General features: G+C 38.0%; 2 protein-coding genes across 2 annotated transcripts; one reads left to right on the forward strand and one right to left on the reverse strand.

Annotated features, from left to right (window-relative positions):
• Window positions 1-14,482: 14,482 nt before the first annotated feature.
• On the reverse strand, window positions 14,483-16,995 carry LOC149415762 (uncharacterized). The gene is made up of 7 exons (XM_089641789.1): window positions 16,754-16,995; window positions 16,408-16,594; window positions 16,065-16,274; window positions 15,778-15,972; window positions 15,304-15,336; window positions 15,074-15,129; window positions 14,483-14,839 (listed from the first exon to the last, which is right to left on the reverse strand). The coding sequence occupies exons 1-7, from the start codon at window positions 16,774-16,776 to the stop codon at window positions 14,749-14,751; spliced, it is 795 nt and encodes a 264-aa protein (XP_089497915.1). The 5' UTR covers window positions 16,777-16,995; the 3' UTR covers window positions 14,483-14,748.
• Window positions 16,996-20,788: 3,793 nt separating this feature from the next.
• LOC149415763 (uncharacterized) lies at window positions 20,789-24,233 on the forward strand. Its single transcript, XM_089641671.1, has 3 exons — window positions 20,789-21,262; window positions 21,330-22,931; window positions 23,055-24,233. The coding sequence occupies exons 1-3, from the start codon at window positions 20,789-20,791 to the stop codon at window positions 24,231-24,233; spliced, it is 3,255 nt and encodes a 1,084-aa protein (XP_089497797.1).
• The last annotated feature ends 539 nt before the right edge of the window (window positions 24,234-24,772 follow it).

A 24,772-nucleotide genomic window follows, 5' to 3' on the forward strand; every position in this document is an offset into this window, starting at 1 on the left:
GCTGTGGTATATGTTCTCAATTGATTTATCTGCAAAATGAGATACAAAACAAATCAAATAACACAATATATGATGCAACATAGCTAGAAATATAACTTAAATAGACTTGTTAAATTGTCAAAACCCTTTTATTATGGCATATGAAAATATAATGTCGGATAATTATTTAATCAAATGTATTTGTAACGTAACTAGAGAAGCAGTTTTATTAGGAAAAGTTACTCGTACTTGTTTAGACCACGTATTTGTCCGATTTAACAGTGGATGTAAACAAAGCGATTTTCTTTCCTCATGTGTATGTAATAATATTACTATAGCGGATCACTTTTTAACTGCAGTTAATATTAAATATAGTGCTGTAACGATTTGAAACTACTCGCCCCGGTATCAAGCGCTTGCAAGAACTTATTAATTTTAACAAGCGTGCAATTGTGAACACAGCGACGGTCGAGTAATAATCGGGGAGTCGCTATATGCACAGCGACTAATCGACAGGGGGCGTGGCCAACATTTCCGAGCATACTCGAAGTGAAGTGTTTCGGCGCTTTATTTGAAATTGGTTCTCCGTTCAGATTTTTTTTGTGACGTCACGGCCGAGCATTTCGAAATATTGCCGAGCAGCCGATAGCTAATTTTCATCTTTCATTTCATACGATTCTTGCACCTTGATTTCATTTGGTTAGATTACATTACTATAGGGCCAATATCATAAAGTCGATTCCAAAGCCTTAATAAAGACTGTTTGGTATGGCAACCACATTCTAATTCCTGCAAATATAATTAACTTTTGGACAATAAAAGACTTGTGGTAGGTCCTATGTTCAACTTTTGTACAGATTCGTATTAGGCCTATATATACTCAAAGTATCTTATCCACTGGAACGATTTCGGTCGAAAAATCGACCACTTTTATTTTTCTGCGATTGACATCGGTCCAAAAATGGACCGATTTTTCTACCATTCGTAAAATATTTATTGTAATTATTTAAAACGTTTATATGGCCAGCTACTTGTTTTATCGAATAGCTGATAATATATTCTCTTTGTCTATGAACTTATCCGTTGTCTTTGAAGTGTTATTTAACGAGTTTTCGCGGTTTTTTTATGGCGTCCTGTCAAAAACATAATTATAAATTTTCAACATTCACGTAATTTTGGACTCTTCCTAAAATGCCGTAAGTAATTAATTTATTGGGTTTTTAACGCATAATTATATATCTGTGTAATCATGATTGACTTATCTATCTTTGAAATGCGTTTTTAATTCGTTTGTTTGTATTATATTGTTTTGGTTGAAGTTTTTGTGTAAGATTACGTCAACTGAAGACGTCATCTGTTTTTGATTTACCTACAATAATGTCTTAAATACTGCACTCGCGCATTTTAAATATAGATATTCCATCACAGTGATTCAAAACAAAGAGATATATATAAGTTTCATTTGAATTGGTTCATTATTAATACAGATATTTGCCAACCAATTATTTTAAGTCATATGTCAAAAAGTTGACTCTTTTTCACATGTAAAATGGTGTAAAGCCTTCGTCACACAATAAAAATTTAGTAATTTAGTTGTATAATTAATTAATTTGTTTACTTTTACCAAATTTGTGCAGTAACAGCTGTCGTCCAGGGAAAGGGATCACTCCACGACCCAATAATTATTTTCAAATTTTATATTAGTGCAATATTTAACAAAATTTAAACATTTTACATTTTACATTACTTACATTAAGTGTTTTCAATTTAAAATATATATAGAGTGGTGCTGACTGCAAGAGGAGGCAGAGGAAGAGGGAGAGGTGGGGTACGAGCTGGTGCCGGACTACCCGCACGTGGACGTCAACGCAGAGCTGCAATTGCAGCCTCGTCTGGAGTGTTAGTATTTTTTAATGTTTTTTTATGAAAGTACTTTGCTGTGGCCGTTGAACTCATCATATATTTGTATTTATTTAAACAGCGACCCTGCTTTGCTACTGGTGCGAGAGGATCGCATCAAGGCCCTAAAGGCTGTTAGGGCCCTGCCTGGTTCCTTCCGGCTAGAGCTGGAAAGCCGAAAATTCAAGAAGCAGGCGGCGCGCATTTTGCTCCCTACCGCACCTCAAAGAAAAACTAAACAAAAGTAAGTAATCGTATTTAGATGCTTGATACAATATTATTGTTTTTTCCTGACAGCGTTCCACTCTTACAGTGAGAGTTGGTAAGATCAGCGCTCTGTGCATTTGGCACATTCAGTGCATATTTTACAGAGTTCTAATTTTATTGTTTATTTACATACTGTACATACTGTTTCACACGTGAATGAGAACAATTTATATGATTTATGTAAATGTTTTCAGAATTCCATCTCCGGAGAGAACAACGTGTCCCTTTTCACAAGGGACGCCTTCACCGTTGCCACGACCCGTACCACCACCGTGGATGTCCACTCCCGCACAGACCCTATCAACGGCTCCCAATGCACCAATTATGCCTATCCGTGCAGCATCTCCCGAGCCGTTACCTGGGACATCGCGGAGTGGGGAACTCTTCTCTCCGGAGGCCGGCTATCATAGCGAGCTGTGGGTGGACGTGCCATTCTACGAAGAATTGTCGGCGTTTGGGAACGGTGAGTTTATTTTTTGAAATGTCATACCAGGGACTCAATATAAAATCAATTATCTATATTTTATATTGATATCCCTAGCACAGTTTCACTGTTGGTATATTGGCAGGAAATAAGCATAGTTATAACTTCCACATAACAAACATACAAAATGTATTGTTGTTATGACGTGGATGCATCATTACACATCTTTTTTTTCTGTAACGGGTATTGCAGAGTGAGAAATAAGACATGCCGAACTTCTTTGCGAGGATTACATTTGATTCACCGGCTTCTAAACGGTGTAATACATATTTTTTTCTTGAATTGAAAAAACACTTTCGCTTCACGGGACTCATTGTGTCGAGCTTCCTAGTTAAAAGCGAGGCTGTATTGGTAGGTGGGTTTTGTAACCGGACAAATTATCATTAAAATAGGTCGCTTTACGTAGTTGGTCACTTTAAACGGATACGTTTTCCTACTAAAAGCTATGAAACCTTACTAGAGTTTACATTATCGTCACTTAAAACAGTAGACCGTTAAATGCAAAGTCATTATATCCAAATTCTACTGTAAATTTGTGTTTTCTTTTATTTCAGAGTCAGACATGGGCAGAAACAGTAACGTGGACGAGGCAGCTGTACTAGAAGAGTCTGTACTTGGAAACCGTGAGTTATAAAACTAACTCACTTACCTTCACGCCATTTCGGTAGGCAGAGAGGATGAACCACCATGCAACTCGATCTTGGCACACACACTCTTTTCTTCATTCCATACCTACCTGACTGTGCTATTCTGACTCCTGACATTGCCCGCCTCAAGTATTTGATTAACTTTTTATTTATTTTTTTATATGAATACCTCACAAGAGCCTCAGCTGGAGCCAGTGAGACTATGGCATCCCCAATCGAGGTATGTTGTGAGGCTGAAGGTAGCGGGGAGGGGAAGGAGGTGTGGCTATTCAGAACTGGTCACCAAACACGGCTAAAGCCATTTCAAGCAACGTTTCAATTCTGAATGGGGTCTTACACCAGGGCGATACTATGGGTATCTTCCACTCTGGAACGTGCCGCAAATATAATATATATTATTTTAAATGAATTTTGTGTGAAAATAACACTAATTATTCAAATATAATTTATTTGATTTGATCCCGCGACCATCGTATTGCGAGTCATAAGCCGTACCAGAGGCAGTGGGTTATCGTAATATAGACACATTAAATTAATTTGGGTTTTCTGTTGTTTCAGAAATGGATATGGACAGATCGAGCGACGAGGATGACGAAGCGAGCTACGTCGACCACGAAGAGAGCGATGAGGATACATGCCACCAATACCTTATCATAATATTATCAACGTTTCACCTAACTCCGCTATGGCCATAGACTTTAGTAGACAAGACCAGGTAGATAGTGAGGCAATGCGTTCGATTCTGCCGCCTGAAGGTTACTCTTTCGATTGGTCTAATGATATCTTACGGGATAAGGGAGACTTTCACAGGCACGCCAAGACCAACTTTCAATACCGACGAAATGGGCAAACCTTTCTTAAAATCTTTGATGCAGATTTCGTTGAACTGATCGCGAGAGAGACCAACAGGTATGCAGATCAATGGATTGCGAAAAAACAATTTAAGCGTCATGCGCGTACCAATAAATGGGCTCCCACGAATAAAGAGGAAATGTATGTATTCTTGGCAATTTTAATGTATCAAGGTATTAGTCCCCTTCCTGTTGAAAAAGACTACTTCTATTCAAAAAAACTCACCGCCATGCCTTATTTCAGCCGAGCCATGGATTATAATCGTTTTCTTCTAATTAAAAAGTTCCTTCACTTCACCAACAATGAAAGTCTTTCTTCTGATGCACCATTATCTGTGCGAAGGTTACAAAAGATTCAGCCCGTCTTGGACCACCTCTCAAATAAGTTTGAGACTTTATACCTGCCCGAGCAAGACATCTCTCTGGATGAATCCTTACTCTGCTATAAAGGCCGTTTGGGATTCGTCCAGATGATCAAAACCAAAGCGGCCAGTGCGGGTATAAAGTCTTACGAGCTTTGTGAGTCTTTTTGAGTTTTTTTCTGTAAAGAGGCTTTTCCAGATCTAGTCACTAAACATAACTAAGCCAATTCAAGCAATGTTCAATTCTGAATGGTGGTCCCTCACCAGAGCGATACTCAGAATCTCACTCTATAGCGAGGCACAATGATATTATTATGTATTGATTTTCTTAAATTATGAATAAACCAATAAACTGAATACATTTTTATTATGACAAAGTGTGTAAACAATGTTTAAATCAATATACTGCTCTTTCATTGTAACCATACAACTGTAATATTGATTTAAAAGGATATTAGGGCTTAATAAATAAATCAATTATTGGTTCCATCAATTATTTTCCCCTCACCCCTTTTTTTTCGATACCTTTGCGTTTAGATATAAAATTATCACTATGATTTTATTTGCATTCTACGGTCATACAAAGGTTTGATATATATACAAATTTATCATCATTTTACATATTCCGATTTACTCTATGTAGATTGACCTTAAGGTAGCTGTCAGAAGTGATTTTTCGTCAAATATTGGTGAATTTCATCAACTTTCAAAGTATCCCCCTGAAATATTGGCAATGTTTATATCTATGATATATATCTCATATTAAGCCTTATTTCCTCGTTTTGCACGTTATATAAAAACATGGTGACAAATCTCCAGTTCTAATTTACAATTATTTAAAAAGTAGCACCATGATTTTGACATCGTGAAATAGGCTCTCTGTATAATTCATCAAATGAATAAAATAAAGCCAACACGGCGACTATGCTTATTAATAATTGTAGACAGTTAATGTATCTTCCTAACGTTATACCAGTTTTTGTGGTAAATTTATTATATAGTATAATACAGTGATTTCAATTTTGACACGTTACGCACTCAAATTTTAAAAAATTATTTTCTAACCAAACTTTTGAAGAGAGCATAACGTACAAAAAATTATTTTTCTATTACATTCTTGCATTTGTGGTTATCAAACAGGCCATAGAGAACATAAAAACGTAGAAAATATTCTATAAAGATATTTAAAACTGCCACTGGCGGCAATTTCAAATCACAAAAACGCTAATTTCACGCATTTATAAAGTTTAAGATTTTTTAATAATTTATCTATCAATTCTAAAAATATAGAATAATTATTAAAATATAGGTGAATTCATTGGCTGTATAGCACTACAATCAGTTTTATGTCTCCGTATTAAAATTCGGAGGTTTGATTTTTTTAATGTTGGCGGAAAATATTCAAATTCGTCGCCAAAAAACCGCGAGCAATCGGAGAAAAAAGTTTTTTGACGCGCGATCGTTCGAGTGGTTATCTTTTTACATTACAAAACAGTACACCTATGGGAAAGTAAAACTAGCATTATTTGGAGTCAATGTGAAAATTTGGATGCCATATAGCATGTTGAAAGATAAGTAAGCAATGAAGGAAGTTGGGAAATTCATTGATACATTTATTTATTGGACAATTTGTATAGCGCCTTTGTGAGATATCACCTCAGGGGCGCTTTACAGTTGATGCAGGTATTACAAAAATATAAATATTTCAAAAAAACTGAATTTAATTTGATACATATAAGCTGCATATTTGATATTTGACATTATTTTATTAATGGAAAATAATACATTACACCACACAAAGAAAATATAACCATTGAGGGAACAAACCCCTTTAATAACATGACAGATAAACCCTGAATTGAGCCGATCAGGTTCTGCCTCATCCTGAAATTTATGTTTAATAAATTGCTCCAACAATAGACATATCTCGTACTGAGGAAACTCCAGCTTCAACAAGCCTGAATTTCTTTTGAATCACAAACCATGTTACACAAACCTAGCGTAGCCGCTAAACTATTTGAAAACTGGGATGTTTTTCTTGCCTTGACGTGAGCAGGCGGTATAAAAGGGACACTTTCTTTTGAATCACAAACCATGTTACACAAACCTAGCGTAGCCGCTAAACTAATTGAAAACTAGGATGTTTTTCTTCCCTTGACGCGAGCAGGCGGTATAAAAGGGACACTTTCTTTTGAATCACAAACCATGTTACACAAACCTAGCGTAGCCGCTAAACTAATTGAAAACTAGGATGTTTTTCTTCCCTTGACGCGAGCAGGCGGTATAAAAGGGACATTTTCTTTTTCATCATAAACCATGTTACACAAACCTAGCGTAGCCGCTAAACTATTTGAAAACTGGGATGTTTTTCTTGCCTTGACGTGAGCAGGCGGTATAAAAGGGACACTTTCTTTTGAATCACAAACCATGTTACACAAACCTAGCGTAGCCGCTAAACTAATTGAAAACTAGGATGTTTTTCTTCCCTTGACGCGAGCAGGCGGTATAAAAGGGACACTTTCTTTTGAATCACAAACCATGTTACACAAACCTAGCGTAGCCGCTAAACTAATTGAAAACTAGGATGTTTTTCTTCCCTTGACGCGAGCAGGCGGTATAAAAGGGACATTTTCTTTTTCATCATAAACCATGTTACACAAACTTAGCGTAGCCGCTCAACATCGCAGAAATAGTTAACTTAAATAAAATTTGAACGTAAAATAATAAAATCCAGCTAATAAATTTCAATCACAACGCACACAATGCATGCATATTAGGTAAATACTAATTTGACGGAATTTAACATTTAAAAAAACTTGGAACAGTTCGGGTATGCTCGGATATGTTGGCCACGCCCCCTGTCGACTAGTCGCTGTGCATATAGCGATTCCCTAATAATCGTAGAGATCATAGATTTCGGGCCAGTTCTAGGGAGATTGGACACGGATTCCCGAGAGGTTTTGCGCCATTAAACACGTGAGCGATTGTCATCATGCTAATTTAGATTTCACAATATGGTTTATTTTTATTATTTATTATTTATATATATTTTATATACTTAATTAAAACTATAATTTTTCCCAAAATTGTTATGAGATGTCTTACTGACAGCCCTGATTCAATAGAGCTAACTCTTAGTTCTCAGCAAATTCAACCAAATTCAATATTGAAGGTAACAATAACCTCAATACTAAACTACTGTATGGATTGAAAATAAAAATGCTAATGTACCTATGTATACCAGATGTTATTTTTGTTTAATTTTCAACATAATTTCTCAGTAATTATTCTGTTTAACATAATACTGTTTCGCTCCTGTGAACCACTGTAAACATAAATCATGTATATTGTAAAAGCCTTTTACGGCGTCTAAATAAATAAATATCATTTCAGGTTCTAAATAGGTACTAAATTTTCTGGTTTGCTAGATTCAGGTTCTCACCTGTCTATTTTGGGAAATAACTTTCACACACATTTTGTGAGATTAGGATTTAGTTTGGCGATTTTAAAAGAAAATTTTTCTCTAACTTCTGCAACAGGTCACTCAGTAAAATTTACACAAAAGATAACAGTTCCGGTGCTATATAAAAACATTGTCAAATATTTCACTTTTGTAGTTATGCCTGAGATCACTTCAAATGTAATTCTAGGTATAGACTTTTGGAAACATTTTAATATTTGTCCGGAAATTTGCAAATATATATCACCACGGGAATCAAAATCTGAGCCGAAATCAGTCACAGAGATAAAAGGATTAGAAAACAGCTTAAATTTATCGAATAGACAGAAGCATGAGCTTAAATGCGTCATAGACGAATTTAAAGGTATCTCGGGAGACGGGTTAGGTAAAACCGATTTGGAATATCACGTCATTGACACAGGTGATGCTCAACCGGTAAAACAAGATATTACCCAGTTTCACCACACTTGCTACCGGCGGTACACAAAGAATTAGACAGAATGTTAGAGTTAGGAGTCGTGGAACCAAGTCATAGTGCGTGGAACAGTCCGATTTTACTTGTTCCGAAGAAGGATGGGTCATTTAGGCTATGTTTGGACAGTAGAACTTTAAACTCGCTGTCGAAAAAAGACAGTTTTCCTATTCCTTATGTTTCAAGCATACTAGATTCCTTAGGCGGTGCTAAATACCTGTCTACTATTGACTTGACAGCAGCTTTCTGGCAAATTCCTTTGGAGGAAAACTCTAAAGAGAAGACGGCTTTTACTGTTCCGAAACGAGGATTATTTCATTTTGCTAGAATGCCATTCGGTCTTCATGGGGCGAGCTCTAGAATGATGCGCTTAATGGATAAAATATTTGGACCTGAATTTGAGGGCAAAGTATTTTATTACTTAGATGATATTACAATTATAAGCACTTCATTTGAGGAACACATGTCTCTTTTGAGGAAAGTTCGACAAAAACTTTCTGATGCGGGTCTAACTATCAATATGGACAAATCTGTTTTTTGTAGAGACTCATTAAAGTTTCTGGGTTATGTCGTCGATAGTCAAGGTTTAAGAACCGATCCAGATAAAGTTAAAGCCATACTGGATTTTCCTATACTGAACTCGCAAAAAAGCTTAAGACGTTTTATAGGCATACTATCTTGGTTTAAAAGGTTTATTTGTAACTTTTCCACAATAGCAGCTCCGTTGCATTATTTAACAATTTGATAGACAACAATAATACCGCTGTACAGAAACACGCTGTGAATTTCGTTCCTGTTTAAAATTAAACAAGTTAATATTCTAAACGTATTTGACAAAAAATAGTGGACTAATATATACGGAATTGCAGTAGCAGTGTAGTAAAGAAGTGTCAAGCTGTACTAGTACATCTGTAATAACCTAAATCCGATTTTTTTTTAAAAAAGTTTGCTCTCAAAACATTTGATAAACAGCGATTACTCGGTAATAGGCCAGTGTTGAACTCAGTTTGTGTGTGTGTGTGTGTACGTGCTACGACGTTCGACCGCCGACCAACATCGTCCACGCAGGGCCGCTAAACCTTTTACCGCTCTACATTTCGAAGCAGTACCATGGACACCAGTGACACCTTTTCTTTCATCTCTGCGGCAAACCAAATTATAAATTCCTTACAAAATACTATAATGGACCCAAGCAATAAGTTTACAAAAGAACAAATGGGGAAATTGTCACCAAAACTCACAGAACTGCTAGGGAATATAAACCTTGTTGCTACCAAAATGGGCTTTCTGGAGAATAATCAACCTGCTGATATAAAAAAACAAAAAAATATAAAAAACAAGTACAGTATCTTAATTACTCCAAAAAATAAAGATACATCAACAGAAATACAAAATAAAATTCAAAGGCACTTTAAAACCAGCCAATTAGGAATATGCATTGAAGGCATTAAACAAATCTCCCAAAATCGAATTGTAATCGATTGTATTAATAAAGAAGACGCTAAAAAACTACAAACTTTAATTTCTAAAGATCTACATGATATTGACTGCAAAGAATTAACAAAGAAAAAACCAACAATGATATTCAAGGGAATTTTCAACGACTTTATCAAAGAAGATTTTACTGACGATATCTTGAACAAAAATGAGGATATCAAAATTGTAACGCAAGAAACAGAAAAAAATTCTATTTTTAACATAAAAGCAATAATTAAAAACAAATACAATGACACCGCTAACTACATAGTAGAAGTAGACAGCACAACCAGGAAGATTCTATTAAATAAAGAAAAAATAAACATTGGCTACCAGCGAGTTACGGTTGGCGACGCCTGCCCAGTAATACAATGCTACTTCTGTCTACGTTACGGACATACATCAAGAAACTGCAACCAGAAAGAGAAAAACAATTCGCCTTCCTGCTCGCACTGTGGAGCTGCTCACTTGTTCAAAGAATGTGCCTCAACAAATCAACCGAGGTGTGTAAACTGCACTTTTCAAAATGAGAGATTTCAACTGTCATTTCCTACCAATCATAATGCGAATGATAAAACCAACTGTTTATATTATAAAAAAATGCTGGCATTCGCACAACAGAAAATTGAATACTAATTTGGATTCAAGGTATATTTTTCATAGTAACTCATGTTTATTGTCAATATATTATGCATGTACCTGCACTTTCAAAATTTTAAAAACTAACAAAATTAATAATGCTATGACATATTCTTTAAAAAAACATGATGTTCCCTATCAATCTCCAGTATATAAAACAAGTATACTTACTATTAAAACTGAAAATTCTAAGAAATATTCAAAAATGATACTAACAATTTAAAAAAAAATGTCCATAATCAAACGAACTGTCAATATTACAAAAAAATACTTGCTCTCACGGAACAAAAATTGGAATATTGTTATAAATTTTAAAGATGTCTATAAAAATATCTCATGTCTATTCTCAATGTTTTACAAATACGCATATACTTTTGAATATCCACAAGCTATAAAAATAATAATAATATAGTCTATACATTAAAAAACCGACAAATCTTTCATCATTCTACATACTTTAAAGTCAGGATATATGTATTTAAAACCAAAAAATTTAAATCATTCTCTATATTGAAGATAAAAAACCTAAATGTTTTCTTCATGATAACACATCTCTACTTACTACACTTTTATGTTTATTTTTACAATTCATTACATCTACGTTCTACATTGGTATATTCCTACCAGAAAATAGATAGTACAATAACAATCCACAACTGCATTTATCGAATTCTAGTAAATTACAGAATACTAAAGTCTAATTATAGATATATTAATTTGTCAAAATTATTAATATATACATTACTAACCCATATATCATGCTGCCAATATTCTATATGCAATAAATCTCTACACTATATGTTCACTTGTACTATTGATATATTCTTACAAACGCTATTTTTTATTGTAATTATTATAAAAAGAAGAACGAATCAAATTAATTATTGCTGTCAATTAAACAAACACTCACTTTGTCTCCGAGTATTATCTAAACATAAAATAAATCTTATAGAAAAAATCAAAACCTACAAATTTAGATATGAACTGAAATCGAGCAAGAATAGTGTTACACTAATTATGAGCATTATTACTTATTCATTTACTCGTAGAATTTTATATACATATTTTATCACACCTAAATAAATACAATGGAAAATTTTAACTTAAGCGAAATTGATAAAAATCTAAATAAAGAAGAAAACGTATGTGAAGCAGCCAGTGAATGCAATAAGATCTATGACAATATAATAAATAGACTAACAATCTTGCACCTAAACATTAGAAGTATAAATAAAAACATGGATGAACTTTTGGTATCCCTAAATACATTATGTTCACAGCCAGATTTCATAATACTATCCGAGGCGCACATACATGCAAACATAAATATACCAATCATCCCGAACTACAAAAATTACAATACAAATTATCAGATTAATAAAAATAGTGGAATTGTAGTATACGCTAAAGAAAAATTTACTGATATCAATATTACCGAAATACACATATGCAAAGCAAACTGTTTGTCATTAAATTTTGTTTTAAATAATATGCCATTCAATATAATCGCAATATATCGAACACACAGCTCTGATGTACCTTTATTTATAGAAGAATTAAAAAAAATACTATGTAACAAAAACCATCTAAATTGTATCGTAATAGGTGATTTAAATATTAATATTGGTCCTAATAACCACTGTAAAAATAAATTAGATTATATAAATGCTATGAATGAAATGAACTTTATATCATGTGTAAATAATTTCACAAGAGAATTTGCAAACCAATCGCCATCATGCGGGGCCTTAGCATGAGAAGTCGATATAGCCCTATAGCAATACGATATCGTTAAAATACGTCATCAATGAGCACTTAACGACATATGCTAGCACGATCAAAATATAACAACCGACGATTGTTAAAATTTCTTGTCTATGGTCAAAGTAGCGACGGTATCGTTAAAATTGCGAGCATGAGAATGTATCGATAGGATAACTTCCGACCGACGGTTGCTAAAAGCCCGCCGAATATAACGTGGGGTCTTGAGTGTCAGTTAAAACTTTGGTTGGCTGTCGATATACATATTTTTTTTAATAATGTCGTTCATTATGCAAAATTTCTGGTTCAATGAAAGGAGGCAGGTTAGGGAAGATCGTAGGATTGAAAGGCGTCTTTTACGCGATCAATTGAATCCGTTCGAACTTGCAGAGACGGAATTCAGACAATTGTTTCGAATATCTCGCATTATGGCTAGAGATCTCATTGATGAATTAACTCCTTTTCTAGTGTCAAAAAATACATTAGGACTTCCAGTATACATTAAAGTGAGAGTATTAAACATTATTGATATCTTAGTAAAACAAAAACACAATATAAATCTATCCACCACTGGAACGACCACGTGAAATAAATAAATTTGTTTCGATTGCTGATGATAATTTTTCACAATAAAGTGATTAAAATGATCAAAAGTGAAGTTTGTTAATTAGTTGTATTATTTATGATGTTGAAAGATACTCGCACCCATCAGCTTCTTTGCTACAGGGAGCTACCAACGTGGAGTAGGCCAAGATCACTTCTTGGCGATAGGGCAAACTACCGTTAGCAAGTGCATAAAACTGTTTATGAAAGCAGTTTTAGAACATCTGTACAGAAGATGGATACATTTTCCGGCTACAAATGAAGCCCGCAAGCAAGTAGAGAGTAGTTTTAGGGAAAAATTAAACTTTCCACATGTTCTGGGATGCATCGATTGCACCCACATCGCCATCGTCACCCCTTCCAGACACGAGGAGCAGTACAAAAACCACAAAGGATTTTATTCGCTGAATGTTCAAGTGGTAAATATTTTTTCAGAAATAAAACAGCCGGATTGTTGTTTTCAAATTTTATTGAAGGTTTTTTATGTTTGATAAACAGGTCTGCGATGCTACGTTGAAAATATTGAGCATCAACACACGCTTCCCAGGTACTGTCCATGACCAATTCATTTGGAATAATAGTTTAGTCAAAACTGAAATGAACAGACTATACAATCAGAGAATTGGGACATATTTCTTGCTAGGTATGTATTTCAACAACTCATTTTAAAAAAAGGCAAAAAAATTATAACTTAGTAGTTATATGTACCTATTATAATGGGTGTTTTGTTTCAATCAGGCGATTCTGGATATACACTCGAGCCTTATCTGATGACACCAATATTGAATGCAGTCGAGGGGAGTGCCCAATACAGATACACAAAGGCGCACTGTGAGGCGAGATGTTCCATAGAACGCCTATTTGGGGCATGGAAGGCTATATTCCGTTGCCTCAGGAAAGACAGAGTTCTCCATTATGAGCCCGATGCTGCTGGTCAAATAATTATTACTTGTGCTATACTATACAACATGATGAAGCACTATAAGTCAGTTTCCTTGTTGAACTATATGCATTTAAAAAAGTAAGGCAACAGTACAAAATATTAATAAATTGTTCTCTATTTTCAGATTAACAGACGATTATAATGATAATGTAGAGTTAAGAGAGGTTGAGCTGCTGCACCAGCCTGAAGATGTCAGCAGGGTTGTTGCAGCCCGCAGAGTGAGAGACGAACTAGTGCGGAAGTACTTCTCCCACGAATGATAATATATTAAACAAGGAAACTGACTTATAGTGCTTCATCATGTTCAAACATTGTATCGTATGTACCTACATTGTAAAAACAATTCACGCCTCATAGAGACATTGCAAGAGTTTGAAGAACTGCTACTAATCAAGTATACATATATGCAAAGCGCTGCATGCAATATTTCTCAAAAAGAACTTCAATAGTACTTTAAAACACTGTATTGTATGTACCAACACTGTAAAAACAATTCACGCCTCACAGAAACATTGCAAGAGTTTGAAGAAATGCTACTAATCAAATATACATGTATGCAAAGCGCTGCATGCAATATTTCACAAAAAGAACTTCAATAGTACTTTAAAACATTGTATTGTATGTACCTACATTGTAAAAACAATTCACGCCTCACAGAGACGTTGCGAGAGTTTGAAGAACTGCTACTAATCAAGTACATATTCATATATGCAAAGCGCTGCATGCAATATTTCACAAAAAGAACTTCAATAGTACTTTAAAACATTGTACTGTATGTACCTACATTGTAAAAACAATTCACGCCTCACAGAGACATTGCAAGAGTTTGAAGAAATGCTTCTAATCAAATATACATATATGCAAAGCGCTGCATGCAATATTTCACAAAAAGAACTTCAATAGTACTAATCGTATTCATCCTCTGACTCCAACTGCAACGTATAGTTGGGCGAGTTGGCAAATGATGTTGACCGTTGTTTCGATGGTTGAGTTCGTCTAGAATTAGAAATGTTTTATTAGAGATCTTATTCATTCTACTTTCATCGTACCTCCTAGCTGGACTGCTTGCCTCTCCAAGGACAATTGTTAATAATCGTGTTCCATCCCTTGTGAACATACTTCGCAATCTCTCAAGTGACATATTAAATAATGCAATATTTAATTTAATTTGTTCAGTTTTGTACATTAAATGTTTTTAAAAGCCTGTATAGATGTATAGCAAATAAATACCTCGCCAACTGTCGTTGGAGTAAACAAACCCTTTCACGTTCCACTGCCGTGTATCTCTGAAACAAGAGATGATAATTCATTAATTTACTAACTTAATTTACCTTCTATAGTAAATGAGTTATTAGTGCCAGTGAGACGAGACCAGAAAAGCACCATGTCTATGTAGACACTGTATCTTGCCCGGTCTCGGGGTGCCCTGACAAATAATTACAAAAAGGAACAGGAAATACCTCAAAAATGTCAGCAAATCGATCCATTGAACTCTGAAATGATAAATAACAACTCATTAATTTAATTTAAATAACAATAGGTAGTCGACATACTAAAAGGAAGATTATAAATTAATTTATTCATTTTGAATTTCTCGCCAAGCTGGATTTTATATGTTTATTAATTTTTTTTAACACAAAGAATATCTAAACAAACAGATCAATAAAAACTCCACCGCGCAAAATGGAAAAATAGTACATTGGGAATAGTACAATAAATAAATGAAATAAGTCAAAGCTGGGCATTTTATTTTGTTCTACTAAGATTTAATTCTAATTTAAAAGTACAGTGCCACACTTATAAGTTGAACTTACTCACACTTATAAATTGAATGAATTTAAACATGAATTGACGCTATTTCTTTATATTTTAATCTGGCAACTTACACGTGTAGCGCTGTATTTGGGAGTGATTCGAAGAGAAATAGGAAATACCTTAAAAATATTGGAGAAATTATTAATAGCTCCCACAAGCTCCTTGGATGATTTGTTGCTAGCCTCCTGCGCCATCACCATCCGAACCCCCACATCTGGCTTGTCAGTTAGCTTCCTCTTCTTGCTCGGGCGAGAAGGGGAAGCTAACTGCGCCGTCTGGAAATCTGTGGGCCCTTCTCCAACTTCATCGGAATACTGTAAAACACACAAATAATTTTCATTGATAATGAAAGATCAACTAAATTTTGACAGAATATATTATATTAACATTTTAAGACATTAGTGACCTCAACATCCTGCATTATGAGTTCAGGTCCATCTCCTATACAGCTTTCTGGAAGTCCGCTGCCCTCAGAACTGGCTCTGCCGATGATGTTGATGACCTTCTGTGTCAGGTCAGTTAACACCGGTATCTCGGCAGTGTTTCCAGTCGTGAGGGCAGCTCGCTTGGCATCGGCGTTTTGGGCGCGCGATTTGCATTTTAAGTCACGCCATGTCTGTAAAATGTAAAAATAATGTCAGGTTAAAAGTGATTTACGGTCGTATATCAAGTGTCTCGATGATAGATTATATTAGAAGGTCAGCAAAGTTTGCTGCAACCAGTTTGTATAGGTAGGTACAAATACTCACTGTTTTCCACTGCTCGGCTGACTTAGGAGGACCCAATTCTGCCAGTTGTTCCGCCAAATTACGCCACATCTCCTTATTTTTTTGGGAACCCTGAGGTCCCACAAACCTTCCAGCCGCGAACTCCGAATGGTCAGCCATATAGCTGGTTAACAAATCCATTTGACTGGTCGTCGACCTTACTCTCTTCCTGAAATCATAATATCAGCATTTTGAATATCTTAAAATACTGCGTATGATTGAAATATTAGTAAAAATAACTTCAAAATTTTGACACAATAGAATGTAAGTATATCTCTTTGATAATAATGGAAATTCTTTCACATAAAAAGATAAATAAATAACTTACCCAGCTACCATTGCTTGCGACATCGTAAAATATTAAAACAAACACGGCGGTTAAAATGGTCACGCTTGAAATCTGACGTTTGACGTCTATTCAATTCATAGACAATTCCGTCCCAGTATTGCCAGCGTATATCGATTTGTATTTATTGCCTTATCGATGTCGTTAGAGTTATCAATAGCATTCTCATGCTAGGGAAGTCGTTATAAAATGGTCGGTAGATACGCTTAGCAATCCGATATCGTTAAGTTCGATCGATTCTCATGCTAAGGCCCCTGCTGACCACATATGGAGCAATATTAAACACACAGAAAAAATTAAATCTATTATATGGAAAAATGATACAACAGATCACCATACAAATATTTTTATTTATGATTTCAATAAAAACTTAGGATTAAATGACTCTAGAAAAAATATTAACATAATTTCCAAATTGAACAATGTAAAATTAAACAATAAATTAAGTAACGAATCTTGGTCCTCAATACTAAATTGCCAAAACCCAGACATGTGCGCAAACTTCTTTGAAGAAACTTTAAATGCTCATATCGCAGACTGTACAACCTTTATAAATAATCAACCAAGTTCTAAATTAAGGCAAATCAAACCATGGATTACGCAAGGATTACTCATATCTATCCGGAAAAAAGAAAAACTTTTCATAGACACAAAAAAAACCCTACGAATAGCCAAGTAAAAAACGAATACAAAATATTCCGGAACAAACTCATTAAAATTATCAAAGACACAAAAGAAAAATATTACAGGGAGAAAATAATCCTCACAAAAGAAAACCCTAAAAAAACATGGAACACTATAAATGAAATAATGAATAAAAATAAGTCTACAATAAATGTCATAAACAATAATGGAACTAAAATAAATGCTATCCGTGAACCAAAAATGTGCGCAAATATTTTCAACAAATTTTTCGCTACCGTCGGTCAAAACTAAAACTTGCATATAAAATTGACCAAAATTATCAACCTGATGACATACATGAAGATAAAATAACAAATAGCAATCTTTCAATTTTTAAACCGACTTCAGAAAAAAATATTGAAAACATAATACAATCACTTAAAAATGGTAGTGCGCCAGGATACGACGGTATAACTACAGAAATCTTGAAAAAATACTGCAATTTTCTAACCAAACCGATTACGCATATAATTAATGTAAGTACTAAATACGGAATATTCCCGTCTAACTACAAAAAAGCCATTATAATCCCAGTATATAAATCCGGAGATTCAAAAGAAGTAAACAATTACCGCCCAATATCCTTATTATCCGACTTTGCAAAAATACACACATAATACAAAGTAATAAAAAAACAAATTACTGATTATACAGATAACCAAAAAAGTATTAACCCTAGTCAATACGGTTTCAGAGATAAACTTAGCACACAAGACGCAATTGCAGAATTAACTAAGCTTATTTACAAAACATTAGATAGAGGCAAAAAATGCTTAAGTATATTCATTGACATCCGTTAAAGCTTTTGATAGTGTCTCACATTCAAAATTAATTAATAAACTAAATAATATAGGAATTACTGGCAAAGCTAAAACATGGTTAAAAAGTTATCTCTATCAAAGAACTCAACAGGTTAAAGTAAACAACGAATTAAGTGAAATAGAAAATATAGATTTTGGAATTCCACAAGGAACTGTTTTGGGACCTTTACTATTTATATTATATGTAAACGAACTTTTTCAACTCCCAATCATTGGAAACATCATATCTTACGCAGATGATACAGTTATAACTATTGAAGGAAATTCATAGAATGAGGTCGTAGTATCAGCTAATAATGCAATAAATATCGTTAAACTATGGTTTGACGAAAATTTATTGACACTGAATGTCGAAAAAACCCATGTTATACCTTATAGCCTAACAGGGAATAACTCAAATGTAAATCTAAACATAAAAATTCACGAAAGAAATTGCCTCCTTAAATTCGCACCCTGTAATTCAAACTGTATAAACATTAGTAGTAAAAAAGAAATAAAATATCTTGGAATAATTATTGATAATAACATTAAATGGAAAAGTCAAATAAATTCCACAGTAGACAGAATGAGAAAACTAATCTATATATTTTTTAGACTAAGAAATATTGTATCATTAAAAATACTAAAAGATATTTATTATGCACTGGCGCACTCTGTCCTACAATATGGAATCGTGGCTTGGGGGGGTGCATATAAATCATCCCTACTCCCACTGGAAACTATTAAAAAAATACTAATAAAAATCATCTTAAAAAAGCCATATTACTACCCAACTATAAATGTTTTTCAAGATTTCCCGGTTCCCCCACTTACAAAAATTTATGACAAAATTGCACTTCTACAAATACATAAAGATTTCTTTAGTAAAAATAATTTACCACAATGGAATATTAGCAAAAGAATAATATCTGTTGGAGGACTAACCGTGCCACTAGCACGAACCACAACAGCACAACATCACTATATATTCAAGGGTGTAAAATTATTTAATAAAATACCCCTTGATATACGATCGGAAGAAAACTACGAAAAATATTAAAAAAAAATTAAATTAAAATACTCTTGTACCACCTCATAACTTTACTTATTGTTTAGAAATATGTTTTTGCCTTTTAAATTCTTTGAATCATTTATTAACTAACCTATATTTTTATTACTTTTATTGTTATTTTTTGTGTTATTTTTTGTTTTATTACTAATAATTTTTGTTTAATTTAAACAAATGTAAAATATTTTTGTTGTCCTCTCCTAAACACAAGCAGCTGCTTTATTAGGAGAGTGATTGATATATTGGTGTTTATATTGTTAAAAAATTGTAACCTTGTTTATATGTTTCAATAAATTAAAAAAAAAAAAAAAAAACAAGAAAGGAATTTACGGGAAACAAATTTAAATGGAACAGTCAGGCAGAATTATAGCTTTTAAAAAACTTAAAGATATTTAAGTGAGCGCACCTGTTTTAGCTTGTCCTAACTTTGAAAAACCTTTCATCATATCCATCCAACACCGGGCTAGGGGCGGTCTTGACGCAGGTAGACGATTCGGGTAGAGAACACCCTATATCATTTATTAGTAGGTCTCTGAGTGCTCAAGAGAGAAATCATTCAATTACAGAGAAAGAGCTAAATGCAATGATTTTTGCTCTGGAGAAATTTATAGCTTACATAGAAGGTTCTGTCGTACCGGTTAAAATAATAACAGATCATTACAGTCTAAAATGGTTAGTGAATATTAAATCTCCTACAGGCAGATTAGCAAGATGGGCTGTGAGGTTACAGCAATTCAATTTTATTATAGAACACCGTAAAGGAAAAGATAATATAGTGCCTGACGCATTATCACGTGATCCCGTAGAATTAGCTGTAGTAGGACAAACTACACCAACCAAAGAATCGTGGTACGATAAAATGTGTACCGGACGTACCTCCACCGACTTTAATTAATTTGCATAAATCTGAATTTACGCAGAGGCTGTTCCTTTACAAACTCACCTCTGCGCATATTCGAATTTATGCAACAAAATCAAACTTGTAAAACTGTAAATCTTATCTGCTGATTAATAAATAAAACCACGGGGTTAAGCAGTCATCATTATAGACAAAAAACAAAGGCTTGACCCCCCAATACCCTCTTATAAATTAAAATACCTATCAAAACATGGAAGACTTGCATGAAATTTGAAATTATGCAGACGCAGTTTCCTTTACAAAACTTGCCGTTTGCACAAAATTGAATATTGTGCAAAGCTTCCCTTTTAAATATTGTGCAAAGCTTCCCTTTTTTTATATTATAAAATGAAGGCCTCAGCACGGGCAAGCCACCCAGTGAGGCCTACATTACTGAAAACCTTGAATTGTAAAAAATATTGTACCTAATAAAAAAAATAAAAAAAATACCAACTCCCTTTAATATGTAAATTTGCACAAAATTGAATATTGTGCAAAGCTGCCTTTTAAATATATTTTCCCTTTTTAATATGTAAACACTCACAATCACTGCCATCACTGCCAAGATGCCGTGCACATTGAGGATGGCCTGGCTGCTGGAGCTGCGGATGCTGGGGCAAACAACCCAGTCCACCATCCTCCAGTTGGCAGCATTTCTGAGGGGCGTCGCCGGCGTGATCCCGGTCAGCGGGATGGTGGATTCCTTGCGATCCAGCAAAGGGCGCCGGGAGCATGTGCTGGCCAACGCTGTGGCCACACCGCCAGAGGGGAAGGCCAACCGCCCACCACCGCCTTTAGTGAGAAAGAACAAGGTTAAAAGTGCGTGCGCTCAGTGCGGTGAGCCGCACAAAACGCGGGAGTGTCGCGAATTTCTCTCCAAATCGCTCTCCCTCCGGTGGGAGACAGAATGCACGAACAATTTGTGCCGCAAGTGCCTGGAGCCGCACCACTCCAGGGACTCCAAGGAGACAGTGTGGTGTGGTGTGGGTGAGTGCCGCTACCCGCATCATCGGCTGCTCCACCGGGAGACGGTCGCGGAGGTGAACCTTTGACGCCAGACAGTGGACAGCCGCGTGCTGTTAAAAAATAGTGCCGGTTGTGTTGCAGGGCCCCACGGACGGGGAAGTGTCAACGTTTGCTCTCCTGGATGAGGGATCCACCATCACCCTCATCGACGCTGACACCGCAACGCAGATCGGCGCACGCGGCCCAGTCCACAGTCTGCGGCTGCACGGGGCGAAGGGGATGGGTACCTCCGACGCCCGCTCCCAACGCGTGAAGCTGACGATCCGGGGCGCTGGACTGGAACCCACCTTCACCATCACCGCCCACACAGTAGCTGACCTGAGCCTGCCGGAGCAGCGCGTTCCTGGAAGACGCGTCACCCCAAAACTCTTGATCGGGCAGGATAATGCCCACCTTATCGTGTCAAGAGAGGTCCGTGAGAATAGCATTACCCGAATAGTGTCACGGACCGCTTTGGGGTGGATCGCCCACGGAGGCTCGAGCAATGACGGGCCAGCTACCACACTGGACCTCCAGTCTGAGACCGCTGCAGATGCCCGCGTGAGGGAGTTGGTAACATCCAACTTTGCCGTCGACTCTCTCGGCGTCACGTCTGCGGCGAGAGTCAATGCCATGGACACAAAGGCTATGGCATTAATGGCAGAAACCAGTCGCCCCCTACCTTCTGGGCGGTGGGAAACTGGCCTCCTGTGGAGACACCCTGACGCCACACTACCCGACAACCGGCAGTGTGCGCTGAAGCGGCTCCAGTCCCTCGAGAAGAAGCTCGCAGCGGACGCAACCCTGGCAGCGGCGTACAACGACAAAATGACGCAGCTTGTCGCCAAAGGCTACGCCAGACGCCTCTCCCCCAATGAGGTGTCGCTCCCTGCCCCGCGGAAGTGGTATCTTCCCCACTTCGCCGTCACCAACCCGAACAAGCCAGGCAAGATAAGGGTTGTGTTTGACGCCGCCAGCCGATGCCGAGGGACGTCACTAAACGACCAGCTGCTCACTGGCCCCGACCTGCTGTCCTCTCTCCTGGGGAACATCCTCCGGTTCCGGGAAGGCGGTATAGCCATCGCCGCCGACATCCAGGAGATGTTCCTGAGGATCCAAATCAGGAAAGAGGACCAGTCTTCGCAACTCTACCTGTGGAGGTCACCAGACCGGCAACAGCCGGACACCTACCAGCTGGCGTCCATGATGTTTGGGGCTACCTGCTCGCCCAGCAGTGCCCAGTACGTGCGGGACAGGGTGGCCGGTCAGTACGAGCACCAGTACCCGGCCGCCGCAGCAGCCATTCGTTCACGGTTCTACATGGACGATTACCTGGACGCAGTGGACAACCCTGACGAAGCTGCTGCCCTAGTCCGAGACGTAAGGGCCCTCCTTGCAAAGGAAGGGTTCCACCTTACAAACTGGGCCTCAAACAGCCTGGACGCCATCGCCGATGTACTCCCTGAAGACCGCGCCACCTCCACGGTAGCTATCAGCAGCGGGAGCAGCGAGACAGAGAGGGTCCTGGGACTGGTGTGGTACCCATCTACCGACCGCTTCATCTACACTTTCCTGGAAGCGGCCAGTCTAGAGGAAGCCACACGGCCTACAAAGCGGCAGCTCCTCTCCATCGTGATGAAGATCTTCGACCCGGTGGGCTTCGTCTCCTGCCTCACCATACGGTCGAAGATCCTACTGCAAGCCGTGTGACGTTCGAGCGTTGGATGGGACGACTACATAACCTCGGAGCACGCCGAACGCTGGAGGGACTGGATGAGCCTGCTCCAGGAAAACAGCGTCTCCATCCCACGACAGTCGCTCTGACAGAGGTCAAGCAGCGTGACCCTGCACCTCTTCTGCAACGCCTCGGAGCAAGCTTGCTGTGCCATCGCCTACTTCGTGGAGGATGTGCAGGGCACCCTAAAAGCCACCTTCATTGCCAGCAAATGCAAGGTGGCACCTCTCAAGCCGCTTTCCATACCCCGCCTTGAGCTGCAGTCCGCACTCATGGCGGCTAGATTGGCCAGAACCATCCGGTTGGAGAGCCAAGCGAGGATAGCTTCAACCATCTTCTGGACGGACTCGACCACAGTGCTGTGCTGGTTACGCACCGACCCGCGCACGTACTCTGCGTTCGTGTCCAACAGGTTGGGCGAAATAGATGAACTCACCTCCATAGCCAATTGGAGGTGGGTTCCCACCAAGCAGAACCCGGCCGACATCGGCACCCGGGACTTGGAGCTGCCCGACCTGTCTCTACAAGGAAGATTGTTCAACGGCCCCGCCTCCCTCACCACACCGGAGAGCGACTGGCCAAAGGAGCGCACCCTCACGAAGCCAGACGAGCAGACCCTCGAGACCCGGCCCCGACACTACGTCGGGCACATCGCCACAGCCGGAGAGGCCCTACCGCTGGTCGAGAGGTTCTCTTCATGGCACCGGCTGATTTGGGCTACAGCGTGGATGCTACGCTTCATCAGGCGCTGTCGGACGGGCCCAAACCGTCCCCCTGATGGCTCTTTACAAGCAGACAAGCTAACGGAGGCTGAGCGCAGATGGGTGAGAAGGTCCCAAGAAGACGCCTTCTCCACTGACCTGCACACCATTCGTCTCAGCCAGGCGCTACCTGCCGCCAGTCGTCTCGTCAGTTTGGCCCCCTTCCTCGGACCTGATAACGTTTTGCGGATGGGCTCACGGCTGAGGGAGTTTACCGGAAGCATGAGCGTGGCGAAGATCCCCGTGATCTTGGATGGCACCGATCCATACGCCCGACTGCTGATTCGCCACTACCACGAAAAGGCGGACCATCCGAACACGGAGAAAACTGTGGCCGAGATCCGGTGCAGCTTCTTCATCCTGCGACTCCGTACCATCAGCAGGAAGATCAGCCACGACTGCCCCACTTACCGCTTACGACGGAGCAAGCCCTCTCGTCCACTGATGGGGGTTCTCCCGCCGACCCGCCTGGCTCACCACGTTCGCCCCTTTACACACTGCGGACTTTAAAGGCACCCACCACTGTCCCATCCCGGTATAGGTGACTTATTGTCACCCCTTCGGACTCTCGCAAGAAGCTATTTTTTTATATTAAAGAATTCGAATTATCAATAAAAGACTCGAGACCTTTAAATGTCCCTGCATGAGGTGTTAGCGAGCACTATGCAGGATGCTCGAATTAGTAATGTTAGACGTGCACATGCGGTGTTAGTAGTCACATAACAAAATATATATAAACAGTGATGCATTTGAAGTATTTCAGGTCCTCGGCAGTCCCATAGGGGCGCAACCAGTCGCCAATCAGCCCACAGATGAGTTTCCACCACCGCCCACCACACGCTGAGGTATGGTTATGCTCGAAGACCCTAAAAGAAGTAAGACTGGGTTGTAGACAACCGAAGAAGGTAACTGTAAGTGGAGAGCGTCACACGTCAACGGGAAGTGGGGAAGGTGATGTAGTTCATTGCAAACGTCACGACGATCCGGAACACACCATATGGGGGAAAGCCGATTATCAGCACGTGCCAAATCCAAGGGTCATGAGTCAT

The sequence above is a fragment of the Hesperophylax consimilis genome, chromosome 17 (assembly GCF_061612785.1).
Source record: "Hesperophylax consimilis isolate HC1 chromosome 17, BYU_Hcon_1.0, whole genome shotgun sequence".
Lineage (NCBI taxonomy): Eukaryota > Metazoa > Arthropoda > Insecta > Trichoptera > Limnephilidae > Hesperophylax > Hesperophylax consimilis.

What these genes read in the sequence shown, in the direction of transcription:
- LOC149415762 (XM_089641789.1), bottom strand. Translation starts at nt 16,776, where the DNA reads ATGTCGCAAGCAATGGTAGCTGG. An exon ending in CAGCCGAGCAGTGGAAAACA is followed by an intron (nt 16,275 to 16,407) that starts GTGAGTATTTGT and finishes TACATTTTACAG; the next exon opens with ACATGGCGTGACTTAAAATG. An exon ending in ATTTCTCCAATATTTTTAAG is followed by an intron (nt 15,337 to 15,777) that starts GTATTTCCTATT and finishes TTATCATTTCAG; the next exon opens with AGTTCAATGGATCGATTTGC.
- LOC149415763 (XM_089641671.1), top strand. Translation starts at nt 20,789, where the DNA reads ATGCCGTGCACATTGAGGATGGCCTGGCTGCTGGAGCTGCGGATGCTG. An exon ending in ACCGGGAGACGGTCGCGGAG is followed by an intron (nt 21,263 to 21,329) that starts GTGAACCTTTGA and finishes GTTGTGTTGCAG; the next exon opens with GGCCCCACGGACGGGGAAGT. An exon ending in CGAAGATCCTACTGCAAGCC is followed by an intron (nt 22,932 to 23,054) that starts GTGTGACGTTCG and finishes TCGCTCTGACAG; the next exon opens with AGGTCAAGCAGCGTGACCCT.